This window comes from Amyelois transitella, chromosome 10, assembly GCF_032362555.1.
Source record: "Amyelois transitella isolate CPQ chromosome 10, ilAmyTran1.1, whole genome shotgun sequence".
Lineage (NCBI taxonomy): Eukaryota > Metazoa > Arthropoda > Insecta > Lepidoptera > Pyralidae > Amyelois > Amyelois transitella.
In genome coordinates this window covers 8,611,127-8,628,070 of record NC_083513.1, presented here as the reverse complement: position 1 = coordinate 8,628,070, position 16,944 = coordinate 8,611,127, and the positions used below count along the sequence as shown (strand labels likewise).

General features: G+C 35.8%; 2 protein-coding genes across 2 annotated transcripts; both read right to left on the bottom strand.

Moving 5' to 3' along the window:
* Positions 1 to 1,228: 1,228 nt before the first annotated feature.
* Positions 1,229 to 3,769, bottom strand: LOC106141413 (uncharacterized). The gene is made up of 3 exons (XM_013343068.2): positions 3,696 to 3,769; positions 2,462 to 2,660; positions 1,229 to 1,404 (listed from the first exon to the last, which is right to left on the bottom strand). The coding sequence occupies exons 1-3, from the start codon at positions 3,762 to 3,764 to the stop codon at positions 1,232 to 1,234; spliced, it is 441 nt and encodes a 146-aa protein (XP_013198522.2). The 5' UTR covers positions 3,765 to 3,769; the 3' UTR covers positions 1,229 to 1,231.
* Positions 3,770 to 6,394: 2,625 nt separating this feature from the next.
* On the bottom strand, positions 6,395 to 15,041 carry LOC106141414 (uncharacterized). Its single transcript, XM_060946199.1, has 5 exons — positions 14,890 to 15,041; positions 9,560 to 9,668; positions 8,990 to 9,136; positions 7,994 to 8,165; positions 6,395 to 7,171 (listed from the first exon to the last, which is right to left on the bottom strand). The coding sequence occupies exons 1-5, from the start codon at positions 14,998 to 15,000 to the stop codon at positions 7,018 to 7,020; spliced, it is 693 nt and encodes a 230-aa protein (XP_060802182.1). The 5' UTR covers positions 15,001 to 15,041; the 3' UTR covers positions 6,395 to 7,017.
* Between the last annotated feature and the right edge of the window lie 1,903 nt (positions 15,042 to 16,944).

Here is a 16,944-nt window from a genome sequence, read left to right as displayed (position 1 = left end):
ACAAGTGTGGATAAAGCGAAAGAAGTATGCTTAAATCGTGGCAAGTGGAAAGATGTAGTCTTTAGATGTATGTTTCGGTAAAAATCGAAACTGTTGAATTATTAACGTATAAATTTTCACAGCACGGCAAGGCATAACACTGAATAATCTATGAGCATGTATTACATAAAGGCATGTAACGTGAGCATTCCGTCACGGTCTGTGGAAGGAGAACCAGTCCGTGTGGCTCTCACACGTTTGACTGGATTGATGGTACAAAATAAATATTGTATAGAAACGATTAAATGATACATACATACATCTACACTAATATTATAAAGAGGAAAACTTTGTTTGTTTGGTTGTACTGAATAGGCTCAAAAATTACTGGACCGATTTTAAAAATTCTTTCATCATTCGAAAGCTACATTATCCACGAGTAACATAGACTATATTTCATTTTGGAAAAAATTAGGGTTCCGTAATAATATATAAAAATAATTGGCAAAACAGCGTTTGCCGGGTCAGCTAGTACTTAAATATAACCACGGTACATTTCTTGCAGTGTAGACAGATTAAGCAGTCTTGATATGACTGAAAGGCCACTTTCGGCTGTTTGGCTTAATTATGAAATTGAGATTCAAATAGTGACAGGTTGCTAGCACATCGCCTACAAGATGGATCCCGTTGATTTTGTCTCTTTAATAAACTGAGCCATTTGATACACCTATCTATGCTGTTTATAATTTGTGAGTTCCTTCGTCTGGTGCTAGTACTGAGGAAACAGGTCATACTGATGTTCGGACTAATGTATCTTCGTAATCATTGCAATTTTAAACTGAAGAATGTAGTCGTTATGAAATATATTCTATGCAAAAATATATTTTAATCTTAATCCCAATCCCAATTTAATATTCCCAACTTAATAAGTGCGCAAGAAAGTTTATTTTTTTTTGTTAAAAACCTGTATAGTGTATTCTTTTATAGGTGGCGCTAAATTTAATCCTTTTTGCAGGAAGCGTTTAATTCCTTGCTGTTTGTAGGCGGTGCTGATTTCGTCGCTTCCATGTTAGATGACGTTAAATTTGAATTCGTCGCGTTTTGAAATTCGCTTAACCCACGCGCGCGAAGCTGCAGGTTAAAAGCTAGTAAGAACATAAAGAGTACCTTAACCGCGGGCGAAAACTCTTTCTCAAGAAAAAAATAAAAGACGTGTAGTTAAATAATATAATTTATTGTACACCGAAAATTCCTAAGCCTTCGTAGCGTTACCAGCTGTGCCATTGCCGGCGACAGTAGTGGGAGCCGCTGTGGTAGTAGGGGCTGCGGTGGTCGCACTGCCGCCCCCTGTGGCCCAAGGGATGAGGTTCATCCACCAGGAGTTACCCAAGTTTTGTAGCGTCAAGTTTAGTCCATTTTCAGGGGCTGAAAATGGAAGAAGTCATAACAAATGCAATCTGTAAAAAGTTACTACTAATAATAGATTCACTCAATCGACGGATTTTATTCCTGTTTGGAATGTTCAAATTTCAAGAGGCAAGAGGGTTCTCTGAGGAAGGTTTATGTCTATAAATGCTACCCGTGCGAAACCGGGGCGGGTCGCTAGTGAAAAGATTAAATTTAGAAATTTTGGCTGGTATAGGTACTTCGGATTGTAGCGGGAGCGATGATTCGGCTCGACCGCAACCAAAGGGAGGTGTATGGAGGCTAGGTGTTATGCCTCCGACGATGTAGAGTCGGAGGCATAAGGTTTCAAAGTTTTCAAATGAAAACTTTGAAACCGCGATTTAGATTCTTCGCTGCTATTGGTTGAGCACGTCAATTTCTTCGCGACGATTGACAGTAGTTGTTTGATTGGATGTTATGACGAGTGGCGTAGAGATGTCGCCACGGTATATATCGGCGGGTAGTGGACGTGGACGGTGGCCCACGTATATGCTGTACAGCTATCTGCATGAAACCGGTGGAACCACGAGCGCGGGCAACCAGCACAGAGTGGGCGGTGACCCACCACTAAGACTTAGGGGTGTTAGGGGTGGGTGGTGGCCCACCACTATCACCCTCTCTATCTATTCATAGTGCGCAATATTTCAAGATGCTTGTGGCTGTACTTTGGAAACAAAGGATAAATGACACTTCAGTTAGTAGTGCGATAGTTCAGATATTTTCAACATTATGAAACAAAAAACGTGCCGTGTGGTTCCCGGCAGTGCCGTGTGGTTCCCGGCACCAACACAAAAAAGAATAGGACCACTCCATCTCTTTCCCATGGATGTCGTAAAAGGCGACTAAGGGATAGGCTTACAAACTTGGGATTCTTTTTTAGGCGTTGGGTTAGCAACCTGTCACTATTTGAATCTCAATTCTATCATTAAGCCAAATAGCTGAACGTGGCCATTCAGTCTTTTCAAGATTGTTGGCTCTGTCTACCCGGAAAGGGATATAGACGTGACCATATGTATGTATGAAACAAAAAACTTACGAATAGATAAGTTAATTTCGTGTGGTTTGCCGTCACCGCCTGCCGGGGTACTCGGGTTCGACGCCTGCGGTTTGGTTGTTTCTTCAGAACTGTCATCATCATCATACAGCAGGGCACTAAATAAATCACCTATCCCTCTAGAATCATCATCGCCATCATCACAAAAGAACGTACAGAGAAGAGAACTTCCGAATGTTGGCTGAAAGAAAAAGTTAAATTATGTCATGAATTTGATCATTATGAAAATCTTTGTTTCTCTGTTGTCCGCGACTACGACCACTGTAAAAAGGAATCTGTGACCCTAAAAATATCCTTCAAACCTCTAATCGCCTTATATTGCCTTATTATTAGGACTGACCACAGATTTCTACTATCCTTACTTCCCTTACTTATATACTATACTATATCCGCGAAAGTAACTCTGTCTATCTGTTTGTCTGTTCATTTTCACGCCTAAACCATTAAATCGATTTTGTTGTAATTTGGTACATAGATAGAGTTGACTCTGAGGAACAAAGGCTTATTGGAAAAAAGAGGAAGAAGAGGTTTAAAGAGGGAATAAAAGATTGCCAGTGAACTTTTACAGCGAACCGAAGTCGCGGGTAACAGCTAATATTTATAGCTATAGAATAATTGTAACCCTAATATGTCAGGTCTAGGGGTGCATAAAAAGAGGTATTCAAGAATTTTCCGTTGCGGAGATGCAACCAGTGTACCAACTCTAATTTCCAGATTTTTCTCAAACTTGGCATATTCACGAGCCGGGCCACGATCGGGCGACAAAAAAAATGGCACGTGTAAGTATCGCCATGTCAGTTACCGTCTTAAATTGAATTTTATTTTTTAATAGGGATAATTAATTACAGTCATTCTTTAGCGAGATACTAATTTATTAAACCTACACAAGCTTCCCAGCATGACCTTCGCAGACCGGACAGGATTTCCGTTCAGATCTACTTGTAGGTTATTATATCTTGTGAACCGAGAATCGAATCTGATGCTTTTATAAGATCCGAAGGAAAGAATTGGACAGATTTTGTTCCTATTTAAAATATTGAAAAGAAAGTTTTCTGAATAAGGTTAAAATAAAGTTAAGATTATTTTTTTAGCAATCGATTAGCGACCTGTCACTATTTGATTCTCAATCCTATCATTAAGTTACGCAGCAATTCTGAATGTTTTAACTTATAGTAAAATGTGAACTTTTAGTTAGTTATATTTATATGGAACACACCGATGCTAAAGTCCTTTGAAGCAGCACAAGTAACACCAATGAATAAACACACGTTCTCACTTCGGCCATTTTTGTTTTGTGGTAGGAAAAACTAAGCAGTTCCTTTATACTTGTCACTTATATTCTGTTAGTATGAATTAGTTAATGAAGTGACCATAGAGTTTGAAAAAACAGAATGGATACTACAGTGCAGATATCTTAGTGTAACTACAAAATATTATGAAAGTAGGTGTGGCAAAGTAGAATTTATTAGACCTCTTCTCTTTTCAAAATCATCATAGCCTTTCTGCATATACGGGGAGTATATGCAGAAAGGCGTGTCCTCAAATACAGACTATTCAAGGATCTAACTTGGCCAAAAATTATGCACAAATGCAAGTCCTAAATTTACAGTGCAGTTTTCCTTGAGTTTCAGTCGTCCAGTTAAAAAAATGTCTCATGTCTCAGATGTGGCCCAGATTTAAATAGGGTTTAAATCCTACTGCGGCATGTACTGACATTTTTCTGAGTTATTTACATTAGTTTGCTTTCAAACCGATGCTCTTACGCTGAGAGAAGAGATCGCGAGAATACCTACAGATTAGTTACGTAGGTACAGTTTTAAATTTAGTTGTGAGACTGTTACCACTCTGTCTTATTAGATGGTCTATGAAAAACTTCGCCTTCAAAATGATTGTGAAAATTCATAGTCCACCATGTACTGTTTTATTTAAACTAGCATTGTTCCCAGTTGGACACGGTCAGTACTGAATTTCAAAACAATAACCCAAGTTTGTACTTATGTTTTCTTAGAGACTCATACTGTGGCCTCGAATGATACATCTCACTTACAAACTGATAAATTAATACAAAATACCATCATTCACGTCTTTATCCCTTACGTGGTGGACAGTGCGAATAGTCAAATCACTTAGCAGATTTAGTAAACAAACATGAAAATGTCTGCCGTTAAATCATAAAAGTGATAAATCAATATAAGGTAGACCATAAACATACAAAAAAGTATTTCCACTTTCATCTTTATGGATACTCTTGACAGAGTGGCCATGGTCATCATGTAGTCGTGGAAGTGGCAGATGAAACACTCCGCACGATGCTCCGCCATTTTTCTCTACTCGAAGTTACGAGTATCATACTGCACTGTTTAATGGACTGGCCCAAAAAATATTTGATAGGTCGGTCCAACGTATAGGCGACCAAGCGCGGTCTGGCATTTCCAATCTACAAACATACATACATAAAATCACGCCTCTTTCCCGGAGGGGTAGGCAGACTATCTCTTTCCAATCTACAATCTTCTTTTTCTCCCGTTACATTATCACCTCTCTAAATATTAGACCTGAGTGTGCCTTATAACCATGGATCTTGGATTGAGTAAGTCAGGTTTTACACGAAGCTACTCCTGTCTGACTTCCACACCTTTGTAGCGAAACCTAACACATATTGGATCATGTTAAAAGCTGAGTAGATGAGTGTGCCCATTTCCTTAGTCGCCTTAAACGGCATCCATGGGAAAGAGATTGAGTTGTCATTTTAAAGTGCCAGGAATCTCACGGCACCACTTTCCTCTTTATAATGACGAGGAGATGGAATGGTGCAATGCAACCCGACCTAAGTTTAGTACGTTACGTATTCCTTTGTTACATGTTGGCGGGCCGAGACGTCGCCCCTGTGGCATACCAATTAGTGGCGGACAATTCGTGCCCTATCGTTGTTTGAAGTCATTGAGATGATTTCCATACAACCGTGAATGCTTTATATTCTAACACTTAATTGTTAGCCTCGTTCCCATTTTGCATTGTTGTCAATTATTTGCAGCTTTCAAAGTAGCTAAACTGAAGGGCTGTTACTTAAGTGAATAAGGGAAAAGAAGTATGTAGTATGTGCCGTGTGATTCCCGTCCCGGTACCAATACAAAAAAGAATAGGACCGCTCCATCTCTTTCCCATGGATGTCGTAAAAGGCGACTAAGGGATAGGCTTACAAACTTGGGATTCTTTTTTAGGTGTTGGGTTAGCAACCTGTCACTATTTGAATCTCAATTCTATCATAAAGCTAAATAGCTGAACGTAGCCATTCAGTCTTTTCAATACTGTTGGCTCTGTCTACCCCGCAAGGGATATAGACGTGACCATATGTATGTATGTAAGTATGTAGGGGTTGTGACAAGGGTAAAGATGTAGTCTCTGCCTACCCGTCTGTGAAAGTGGCGTGATTTTATGTAGGTATGTGTGTAAATTTACGTTTAATACTGAAGTCAAAGTAAGTTAATCATAATTTTTCAGTACCTCTCTCAATTTTTTGTATTTCTAGTAAAACTCTCAGAAAATATGTTTCCGAGCGCGGAATCCGCTTTTCCCTTTAATATTAATTTAACATTCGTGTCCATTGGTTTGAATATATTTAATACCTGGAAAAATTTAAATAAGGACTTTCTCGGTTTGGAGTATTTACAGTACCTACCTATACAATTTTGTTCATTTAAGCGATTGCTTTGAAGGAAGATTGATTGAAGATTTCATAATATTTTATACAAAAAAAAACCTCGACCTCTTTTGAACTTTTTACTTGTAAAACTTTTTAACTTGTAAAACTAGCTTAAATAAAGATTGTCTATATTTTATAATTTTTTTTTAATTATCTCTCATTTGTTTTGCCTGCGAAGTTTTACTAAAATGGCACAACTAAAAACAAAAAATTGGCTATTTGTAGTACGTTTACATTTTTCGGCACGAGTCTAAAACTTTTTTCCCAATCGTCGTTTGTCCTACGAGTTTAACGACCTTATTTTTTGTCCTCGGGAGTTAAGTCGATAGGATCTTCCAAACATCGACAAAAGTCATTCCTTTTTTAAGTAGATAAAATTCAAAGATGACCTGATACAGGACCGTTTTTAGGGTAAACGACTGTTTAAGAAAAAAAAAGTAAAAGTAAGAAATTATGCCATGTGGTTCCCGGCACTAAAAATATGACCACATCTCATCTTGGGATTCTCCTTGTGGGCGATGGGCTGGCAACCTGCCACTATTTAAATCTCAATTCCATTATAAAGCCATACAGCTGAACGTGGCCTTTCGATCTTTACAAGACTGGCAGCTCTGTCTACCCCGTAAGGTATAAAGACGTGATAATATGTATGTATAAAAATATTTATTTTGGCAAACTTGATTTACATAACAAATAAATTAATAGAAAAGAAACATAAGAATGAGAAAAAAACAGTTTGGTACTCTCGCTTTACACCCACAGAATACAGAGATTACATTCTGAGTTTTGTGTTTACACCTATAAATATTGTCTTTATGTTAACTAAGCTAACTGATCAGTGACCAAATCCAATATTGTAGCTGATTCCAGGTCTCCTCGGGATCTTGCTGTTCACTTCCACCAGGATCGGGGAGAAGTCAGCTCTGGCTGGCTGAGAGCTACAGTTGTCGTGCGAAATCGGGAATACGTATTTGACGTCCACATCGTATCTGAAAAAGCGTTTGACATAAATTTTAAAGTTAACCATTGAATTAGATACCTACATAACTATTATATGTACGTGTATAAAGTAACCTTTTATTTACATATATTATTATCTCTTTTACAGATCGCACCACCTGTAGGTAGATCCATCTCAGTTAGGTCCAAAGGTTCGACTGGCAGAGAATTCCACCTGTTGTACATTATACGTGCATTAAGTTTAAATAAATAAAATAACTGTTGAAAATGGTTGATTTTTTATTAAAATATTAAGCTTAGCAGCTTCAGAATGATGAGGGTGTGCCTAACCGAGATTAAAGCCAAGAAGAAGAAGAAGCAATTATTGGTCTATAATTTTAATTCCATAACCATTGGTAGTATACAAGTATCTATCAGATAAATTACTTAACTTCACTTATCGCAATTTGGCATCGATACCAAAAGACGTATTGGCCCTTTGCCATTGCAGTATCAGGGCAGTTGAACGGGTTTCCGATATAAATGGACATATGTTATTAATATTGCTAGTTTCCTGGTACATAATTATCTATTTTATGACTGCATTGCAACCGTTTGATAATCACTATTTTTTCTGCCTATAAAGTTATAAAGTCAAATCATCATCAATGCACATGTGAAACATGGCTATCAAAAAATGGCTTGGGATTCTTCATTGAGGCGATGCGCTAGCAACCTGACACTATTTGAATCTCAATCCTATCAATAAGCCATAAAGCTGAACTTGCCCTTTACTCTTTTCAAGACCCTTGGCTATCTCCCCCGTTATAAAGACCTATTTATTTTATGCATGTAGGTCTAATGGGTTTTACCTTGGAAGCTTATCCCTCAAGTAGGCCATGACATTCTTCGGCAACGTGGTCTTTCTGGACAAGACGAAGGCACTGAGGTATCTGGCACCCTCTCTTTGTTCAGCACAGTGCAGCAATAATGCCCAGGTTTTGTATTCTGTGTCTAACACGTAAGTGTTGTATATGCCGTCATCTGGAATTTGGAAATCGATTAAAACTTACACAAAGATGGTTTTCTGAATGAATAGCGATTCACAGGTGCTATTAGTTTGTCCATCTAATGTGTTTGAGTGACCAAGCAGTTAGCGGATTCGAATAAATTTGTTTTTACAGTTTTGTATCTCATAAGTTGATAAGATAGGAATATAGGGGTGAATATCCGTAGCTTGTCAAAAGAGAGGACTGACTTAATTGTAATGGTTTATGCAGAGTTTCGTACGTTAAAGTTAATTTAATTAGATACTTAGCAAAAACCTTATCAATAACCTAATAATGTTGTTTTTAAAATTTGCAAGAAAGGCACAGAGTACAAAACATTCATTTTTGAAAGTTTTGAAGGCAATTATCGGTATACTGATGGGTACCTTAGAACTAAGGAAACTGGATCCTAAACTGGAATACGTAATTGATACATACATACATACATATGGTCACGTCTATATCCCTTGCGGGGTAGACAGAGCCAACAGTCTTGAAAAGACTGAATGGCCACGTTCAGCTATTTGGCTTAATGATATAATTGAGATTCAAATAGTGACAGGTTGCTAATCCATCGCCTAAAAAAGAATCCCAAGTTTGTGAGCCTATCCTTTAATCGCCTTTTACGACATCCATGGGAAAGAGATGGGGTGATCCTATTCTTTTTTTTGAAATGGTGCCGGGAACCACACGGCACGTAATTGATGAAGAAGAATATTAAAAGAGCCCTCGCCAAAAAAGCAGCTGAAAAATTTACCTAAGCAATCTAAGAAACCTACCACTATCACTACCACCACTAAAAATATGTAAAAACCTTACAAGTGATCTCGGAGTGCGTCCAATGCGCGGGCTCGTTTAGGTCCACTCGCCAGGTGATGTTTCCCAGGAGGTTCTCCCCCAGGGGGTCGTCCGCGAACCGGTACGTGAAGTTCATTGTAACGCCGGGAGTCCATTCTACTGAGCCATCTGAAATTAAGGGTTAAAGATTGTATAACGAGCTGTAAGCCGTAACTTCGCCTACAAAAATTGTAAACGATGGTTCATTGAAATATCAGACGTAACAGATTTTCGCAATTATTATATTAGTAGGTACCTATGGATTGAAAGGGCAACATTTTTGATTTAACTAAACCTACACGCATTCCATGAGCGTTTGGTCTCTGGTGTGGTTAAGGCAAAATCATCACATATTATTTAGGATGAGGAGTTCGCCGTTGTTGTGAAAATTACAAAGAGACCTGAAACAGCCTGATATCTCCAGGCTCCCTTAAATTAAATTACAGTCACGACCACGCGACTTACACGAAGGTCAGGTCTCTGGTAACAGCCCCCCACGATAATAGTTCAAACAACCCCAACTAAGCTAAAAGCTATTGCAATGTTACATACCTTCAGAATGAACGTGATCATCTTGAGACAGTACAGATCGCATGCAGCTGTAAGAAAGGGCTTCCTCTTCGCTGGCATAATATTCCACTACGAACCAATCGCCTAAAATCTGAAATAAGAAACCAGCTGTTAATTTGAAGATATAACATACTTTTAACATTATGTAGAGGTCTCCATCGTGTGTCTTTTCGTATGTTCATATTTCTTCAAATAATGAAATGGAAGTGAAAGGTTCAAGAAATAGGGGAAGACCGAAAAAGAGATGGATAGACACTTTAAAGTGTCTCAATTTGTGACGAATGCGATATTATTTTTCTGCTTGCATTCTGTCAAATTAATTTGTATGGATGAAAGCTGTGTGAATGGTATTTTACATACATACATACATACATATCATCATGTCTATATCCCTTACGGGTAGACAGAGCCAACAGTCTTGAAAAGACTGAAAGGCCACGTTCAGCTATTTAGCTTAATGATAGAATTGAGATTCAAGTAGTGACAGGTTGCTAGCCTGTCGCCTAAAAAAGAATCCCAAGTTTGTAAGCCTATCCCTTAGTCGCCTTTTACGACATTCATGGGAAAGAAATGGAGTGGTCCTATTCTTTTTTTATTGGTGTGCCGTGTGGTTCCCGGCACCAATGGTATTTTTGGTGGCAAAATTGTCGCTACAAAATTTTGCTAATAATTTTCTTGTAGGCTTTTGTAGCCATCAATAAAACTATTTTCTTAAAAGTCTTTCAATGAAATGAAACCATTCAGTCATTTAAATTTATTTTTAATTTTAATGGAAAGTCCTTTATTTGTCATTATTTATCTAGTACAACGCAACTAAATAAGAAATGTTTTTAGTCCTTTTAACTGTGATTATTTCTTTATCGTCTCAGTCTTCATTTTAAGAGTTAATAATTATGGATTAATATTATGTAATTGTTTTCACACTGGTGGGAACATGAAATGTTCAAAATATTGTTTTTAAAGGAACAGTTTTTTCTTAACTTTCTATAATCGTGTGCTAAACATAACATGATCAGTTATTCTCAGCACAGTACCTACATAAATTATAAAGTCCCCCCATTTTCTCTATCTATATGTATGCACTAATCAGAGAAAGTTATGGATGGGTTTCATTCCTTTTTGAAATGTTGGCAAGAGGGTTTTCTTAGGAAGGTTTATATATAAACCTTCACGTGCGAAACCGAGTCGGGTCACTAGTATAAAACAAAAAAGACTTAATTAAATAAAAATTTAAGGATCTGCCTTTCAAATTCCAAAGTAGAAAGTTACCAACACCGTGTTCATGTCAAAATTATCTTAGAAGTACAAGTATAAGCTTTCAAAGGGGGATTGAAGATGAAACAATGACATATTGAATACCTAATGTATGTAAATGCACTCACTGTACGTTCTATAGACACCTTGGTTGGTTATTGTATGTCATATTTAAGAAGATTCTGTGTTTATTTATTTAAAAATGTATTGCAAAATAAAATTGTACAAAAGGCGGACTTAAGGCCGTTTGGCATTCGCTATAAAAAGTGAATGGCGAAGCAAATAAAAAACAGTGTAAGTTTAACCGCGTAGATTGTAAAGTCTATCTAGGCCTTCAGGCAAGCTGCCCACTATCTGAATCTCATACATATAGTTACGTCTATATCCCTTGCAGGATAGCCAAAGACTGTTGTCTTTGGCTCGAAAAGACTGAAAGGCCACGTTCAGCTGTATGGAATTGAGATTCAAATTGTGACAGGTCGTTAGCCCATCGCCTACAAGAGGAATCCCAAGTTTATGAGAGTTCAGTCACCTTTTACGGCATCCATGGGCAAGATATGGATTGGTTCTATTCTAAAGTGCCGGATACCACACGGCATCTGAATCTCAAATGATTTTTATTCATGCTCAGCTGAAAGTGGCCTTCAAGTCTTGGAACTGGTATTTAAGGGATATAGACATGACGTATGAACAAATATTACAACCCCCACGAAAATGGGGGGTGTATTAATTTTGATGTGTCTGTCTGTATCATTGTAGCAGCCAAAAAATGAACGAAAGCTAGCCTAGTTTACTGAAATGGTATTTTGTAAACATATGCAAATCTGTTCATTCTTTCAAAGCTTTTAAGCGGGATGTTTAATATTAAGAACCTTTTCATAATAAGGAATTACTGTCAGTACGAATGAAATCAATTTAAAAAATTACGAAATCAATCGACGAGAAAATAAGTTTTCAAGTTATAAATAATGTTGATAGTCAATGGACTAGGTTTATCTACCTAATTATTTTGTATTTAATTTTAGTTTAGACATTGAATATCAATTAATTAGCCGGTAGATATAAATTATCAATAAAAACTAGTCTAGATTTTCATAAGCCACAAATTTATTTAGAAATTTGATTTGATTAAAAATTTGAATCTCAATTTTAGATGTTAATCTTCGAACCGTTATTTTAACTAGTATAATCGTATGTATGTTAGTTTATCTTAGTCTGGCCTTTAATATTGATCTGTATAATATAAATATTTAAGAAAAGTGGTCCTACTTAATTTTTTATACTAAGGTGAAATGATTTTGTAAAATTGAAGTAGGTAAGTTAGGAATGGTTAGACATTTTTAATTTTTTGGGAAGAATGTGATTTGAGTCAAAATATCGAGTGAATGTGACTGTAGAAATATCTTAGTACTAATAATTTAGTAGATACTAATAGTTCCCTTGTGCCAAATTTCTCCTTAGTTTAAGTTCTGTTAGTATTTTTTCCTTGATGTACATAAATAAATAAATGAATGAATGCATGAATGAATGAACTGGTCAGGCCTAAGTCCCTCTTCAATGCATATACGAAGTTTAAGTACATCAATTTTGAATTCTTGGTACAAATCACAGCAAAGTACAAAATTGAATTTATTCATGGTCATTAAGGTTGAAAGAAAATTGAAAAGTGACATATTGTTTCGACTGTATGTTTCGACAAATCTTCTGTTATGCTAAAATAAATTTAACGTTTCACCTTATATTGACAGGTGTACTTGTCTAACGCAAAAATCTTAAAAGAAATCCATTATATTAATCACAAAATTCCGCTTATTTAAATTTATAGGTAGTTTTATAAAAGAGTATATATGTAGGTATGCAGGTATTACACAAGAGTATAACAAAAAAAGCTTCAATTGATTACTTACTTTCTATTCATAAATCGACATCGCAAATTGAAAGATACAAATAATTCGTTTATTTAGACGTAATGTGTTGGAAGTTATTAATGGTTTTCATGTTATCAATCACACGAGTACGTCCGGCGCCTACGCAATGTTATACATATACTTGTTAATTATGTTGCAAAATTATTAACTCTTTGGTATTGATGTAATTATTTTGCCGTGTTTCTACCGTTAGGCAAGGAACCTAAATCTTCCTTAAAATTTCATACGGCATTTGTCCATATTTTAATGGTTCAATATTCAAAAAAAAAAAAATATCCATTATTATAGGATACTTTATATCACTAAATTGTCATATCTTTTGGTTTCACAACGTTGGTTGACGTCAAATAAATTACTTAAAACTAAGTTAACTGCCGCTTCCAAAGCGTCAGTGCGGAAGAAGCGGTAACAAACTGCACTGCAGCATTTTCTTCAACAACGTCAACTTCAAAACTATCCAAACTTAGAATAGAAATGTGGACGAGAAAATACATGAAAACACATACAAACTTTCTAGTCTTTTGATTATTAGCTTTGAGTATTCAGTTAGAAATAATGCGTGATTTGTGTATGTAGTTTGCAAGATCGTTTCATTGTACATATTAGGGGACTAGTTTTAGCGCCACCTACAAATTTTAAGTTCGTCGGCCATCATAATCGGTTAAGTCATTTTTGAGATATTCAGAATTTGGTAAAAAAGTTAAGTGTTCGGGAGGTTAAATAAAGGGACGAGGGAGGTCAAATTAACAAAATAATAACTATGAATTTCTAATGTCTATGAGGTCAAAAATAACTATGATTATTAAATAAAGGAAACCATGTAAAGATATTCTTAAATTTAGAAAACAAACAAACTATTTTTTCACTTGTCCGAGCTCGGGAGTAAACGGGATAAGGGGTGATAAAGAGACGACGACCTCCAAACTGTACTTTATTCTAGCTATTAAAGGCTCAAGTATACTCTTATCCGACTTATATTCTATGGGTAAAATTTTTGGAGGACTATTTAGTATAATAGCTATATTTTATTATCAGTATTATATATAAGACATTATTACATTAGAGTAGGTATTAATATTATTAGTATTATATATTAGACTATTTAATATAATAGTTTGTTGGGCGAATAGCGTTATTTTTGGCATAAGTAGAACAGGATATTAAATCATCAAAATTAAGAAAGAAGAAAGAAGGTGTTGTGTGGTTCCCGGCACCAATACAAAAAAGAATAGGACCACTCCATCTGTTTCCCATGGATGTCGTAAAAGCCGACTAAGGGGTAGGCTTATAAACTTGGGATTCTTCTTTTAGGCGATGGGCTAGCAACCTGTCACTATTTGAATCTCAATCATATCTTAAAGCCGAATAGCTGAACGTGGCCTTGGCTTTACAAGACTGTAGGCTCTGTCTACCCCGCAAGGGATATAGACGTGATTATATGTATGTATGTAAATTAAGAATGCTTTAAGATAGGTGCATTGTATGCACATACTCCAATGGCCCTCGGTTTGGCGTGCGGGCGGGCCACCAAGATACAGGCCAGTCCTAGTTTGGAATTGGCGCCACTCGTTTCCTATGCTTAACCTGCCTGTACATACATATAGTCACGTCTATATCCCTTACGGGATAGACAGAGCCAACAGTCTTGAAAAGACTGATAGGCCACGTTCAGGTTTTTTAACTTGATGATAGAATTGAGATTCAAATAGTGACAGGTTGCTAGCCTATTGCCTAAAAGAAGAATCCCAAGTTTATAAGCCTTGCCTGTCTGTACTTAGTCAGAAGTTAATACTTTAAGTTTATAAGATGTGTACAGCGTATTAGACAATTAAGAATTTTTGGGATACCTAACTATAAGAGTACTGAAGGTATAAATCACTACACATTTATTGCATAGAAAATTTCTAAATATGGTTAATATTATTTTTCGTTGATTCAAATTATATTGGGCCAGTGTTACACTTAAGTGACACTTATTAACTTCATCATGTCCTACTTTTGTTGCCGGTTTTGGCAAAAAAAAAGGAGAGACTATCAGTACCTCATTATGTACCTGCGTTTTTTTCTGTTTTTCTTTTTCTTAAAGTTCAATAAAGAGTCCATCTATCTATCAACGTGATTTATAAATACCTGTGCCAAATCGAAATGTGGGACCGCTCTCACTTCGGGACACTTCCTCTTATCCACATACTTCCCACACACCACGCTTACTAGCACAAAACAAAACACTACCTTCAACATTTTAAAACAAACTGACTCCCGATCGTAATGTTGAACGAACACAACATTACTTATCAATGTATGGGACTAATGTTGGACGCGACCAGCATGCCATTATCGGGTGACTCATTTTTTTTTCTTCCGCATGACTTTGATCGGGAATTTTTAATGCATCTACCATAGATTTGGTGGACAGAATAATAATTAATAGGTCACGGAAGCCATGTGTGGTTTCAATGGTCCCGCGGAAAATAGAATTATTTTAAGAACAATAATAAAAAATATAAAACCAAAGTTGTAACTTTATTTGATCGTCGATCGTTTTATGCAAAGATCATTTTGAATAAAATCATATATTAATGTTGTTATAGGTATCTACTTATAGTTCAAATGAATATGTTGATATCAACAAATCAGGGCGTTATGAGAAAAGGCGATGAATAAATTAAAAGCTAAACACTACCAATTTATTCAAATATTAACCTTAATTTTTCGCATCAAACACCTATTAAATCATGTTGAAAGATTGACGACATCTTATAAAATCAGACTTGGTCTGGTGACTTGCTGAAATATCGTCATTAATGAGGCGGAATGATAAAAAATATTCAAATGTTATAGAATTTGGATCGTGATGTGCAAAAAGAAACAAGAATCCCAGAAAAAGGTTTACTTTTAGTCGATAAAGTTGTTGTTGCGTTGCGTTGTTGTAAGTGCCCCCGGTTATTTGGAATTTCTTATCTTGTGAAAAGAATTTGCATATAATTTTTTTCATCCATTGCTGCATGCATTGCATCAAAAAATATCTTATCCTTAATTTTAATCAGGAATCAGTATAGTATCTTAGCTCCTTTTTCATTATATTATAAGTTAAAATATAAAGAGAATGAACTCAAGAAACTAATGTTACCCACTAAATCTCTATCCAACTTAGCCGTCGAATCTTAAGAGTTTGCGACCGAACTTGGAGATTCCATTACGAACTTTGTGATACCTGATGGAAGGTCCTTGAGAACTTTTGTTTTAGTTCGATAAGTCAACTATAATAGAAGATCTTTATTACATTTGGTTTGTCTTTAAACAACTTTTTTATTAAAATTTTCAGTCATTCAACTTTGAAAATAATTCGAGTAATAACAAGAATTATAGACAAATATTCGTTACGAATTTTATCATTACTCATAAACATTAGTTCTAACGCTTATCTTATCTAACTAATTAAAACAGTAACGTGAAATCTTAATGAGTTTAAAGTTATACGCCGAAGTCCTGCTAACGAGATTTGCAGTTTTAAGTATTCTAGAAGTTAGATATGTTAAAAATAAGGCTGCTAATCACAAGTGCGTTGTATAAATAATGATGTAGAAGCTAAGTGTAGAAGTAAAAAAGAAAATAAAATTTGCAGTGTCAATAAAAAATATAACATATCAATGACATGTTGACGACATATAGGTACATATAGTAAAATCGCAAGTTAGTTTATTAGCCTATCTCTTAGTTGCATTTTATGATATCCATGGGAAAGAGATGAAGTGGTCCTATTCTTTAGAGCTGGGAACCACACGGCCTACATCATGAAAAGTATATTCAAAGTTGAGTCAATGATGATCTATTTTTATCAGATTTTAGAATTTATAATCTCTCATCAAAACTCATCCAAAAAATGGATACAACAAACTAACATAACAGTCATATTGTTATATAAGATTTTCTCACATCCAAATAACTTTTTCTCAAATAAACTAAGTATAGCATAGCCATAGTTGAGTTAAGCAGTGGACAAACGTCTTTATGAAGCACACCCTAGATAAAATATAATGATTCTTGTCATGTTTACCCATTGCCGCGTCAATACTAATCGTAGGATTCTTAGATTTACTTATTTATAATGTCAATGGTTAAATGTAACTGGGTATTCACACTATTGACTGTATTTTATTGTCATTAGCATTGTTGTAAGTCTTT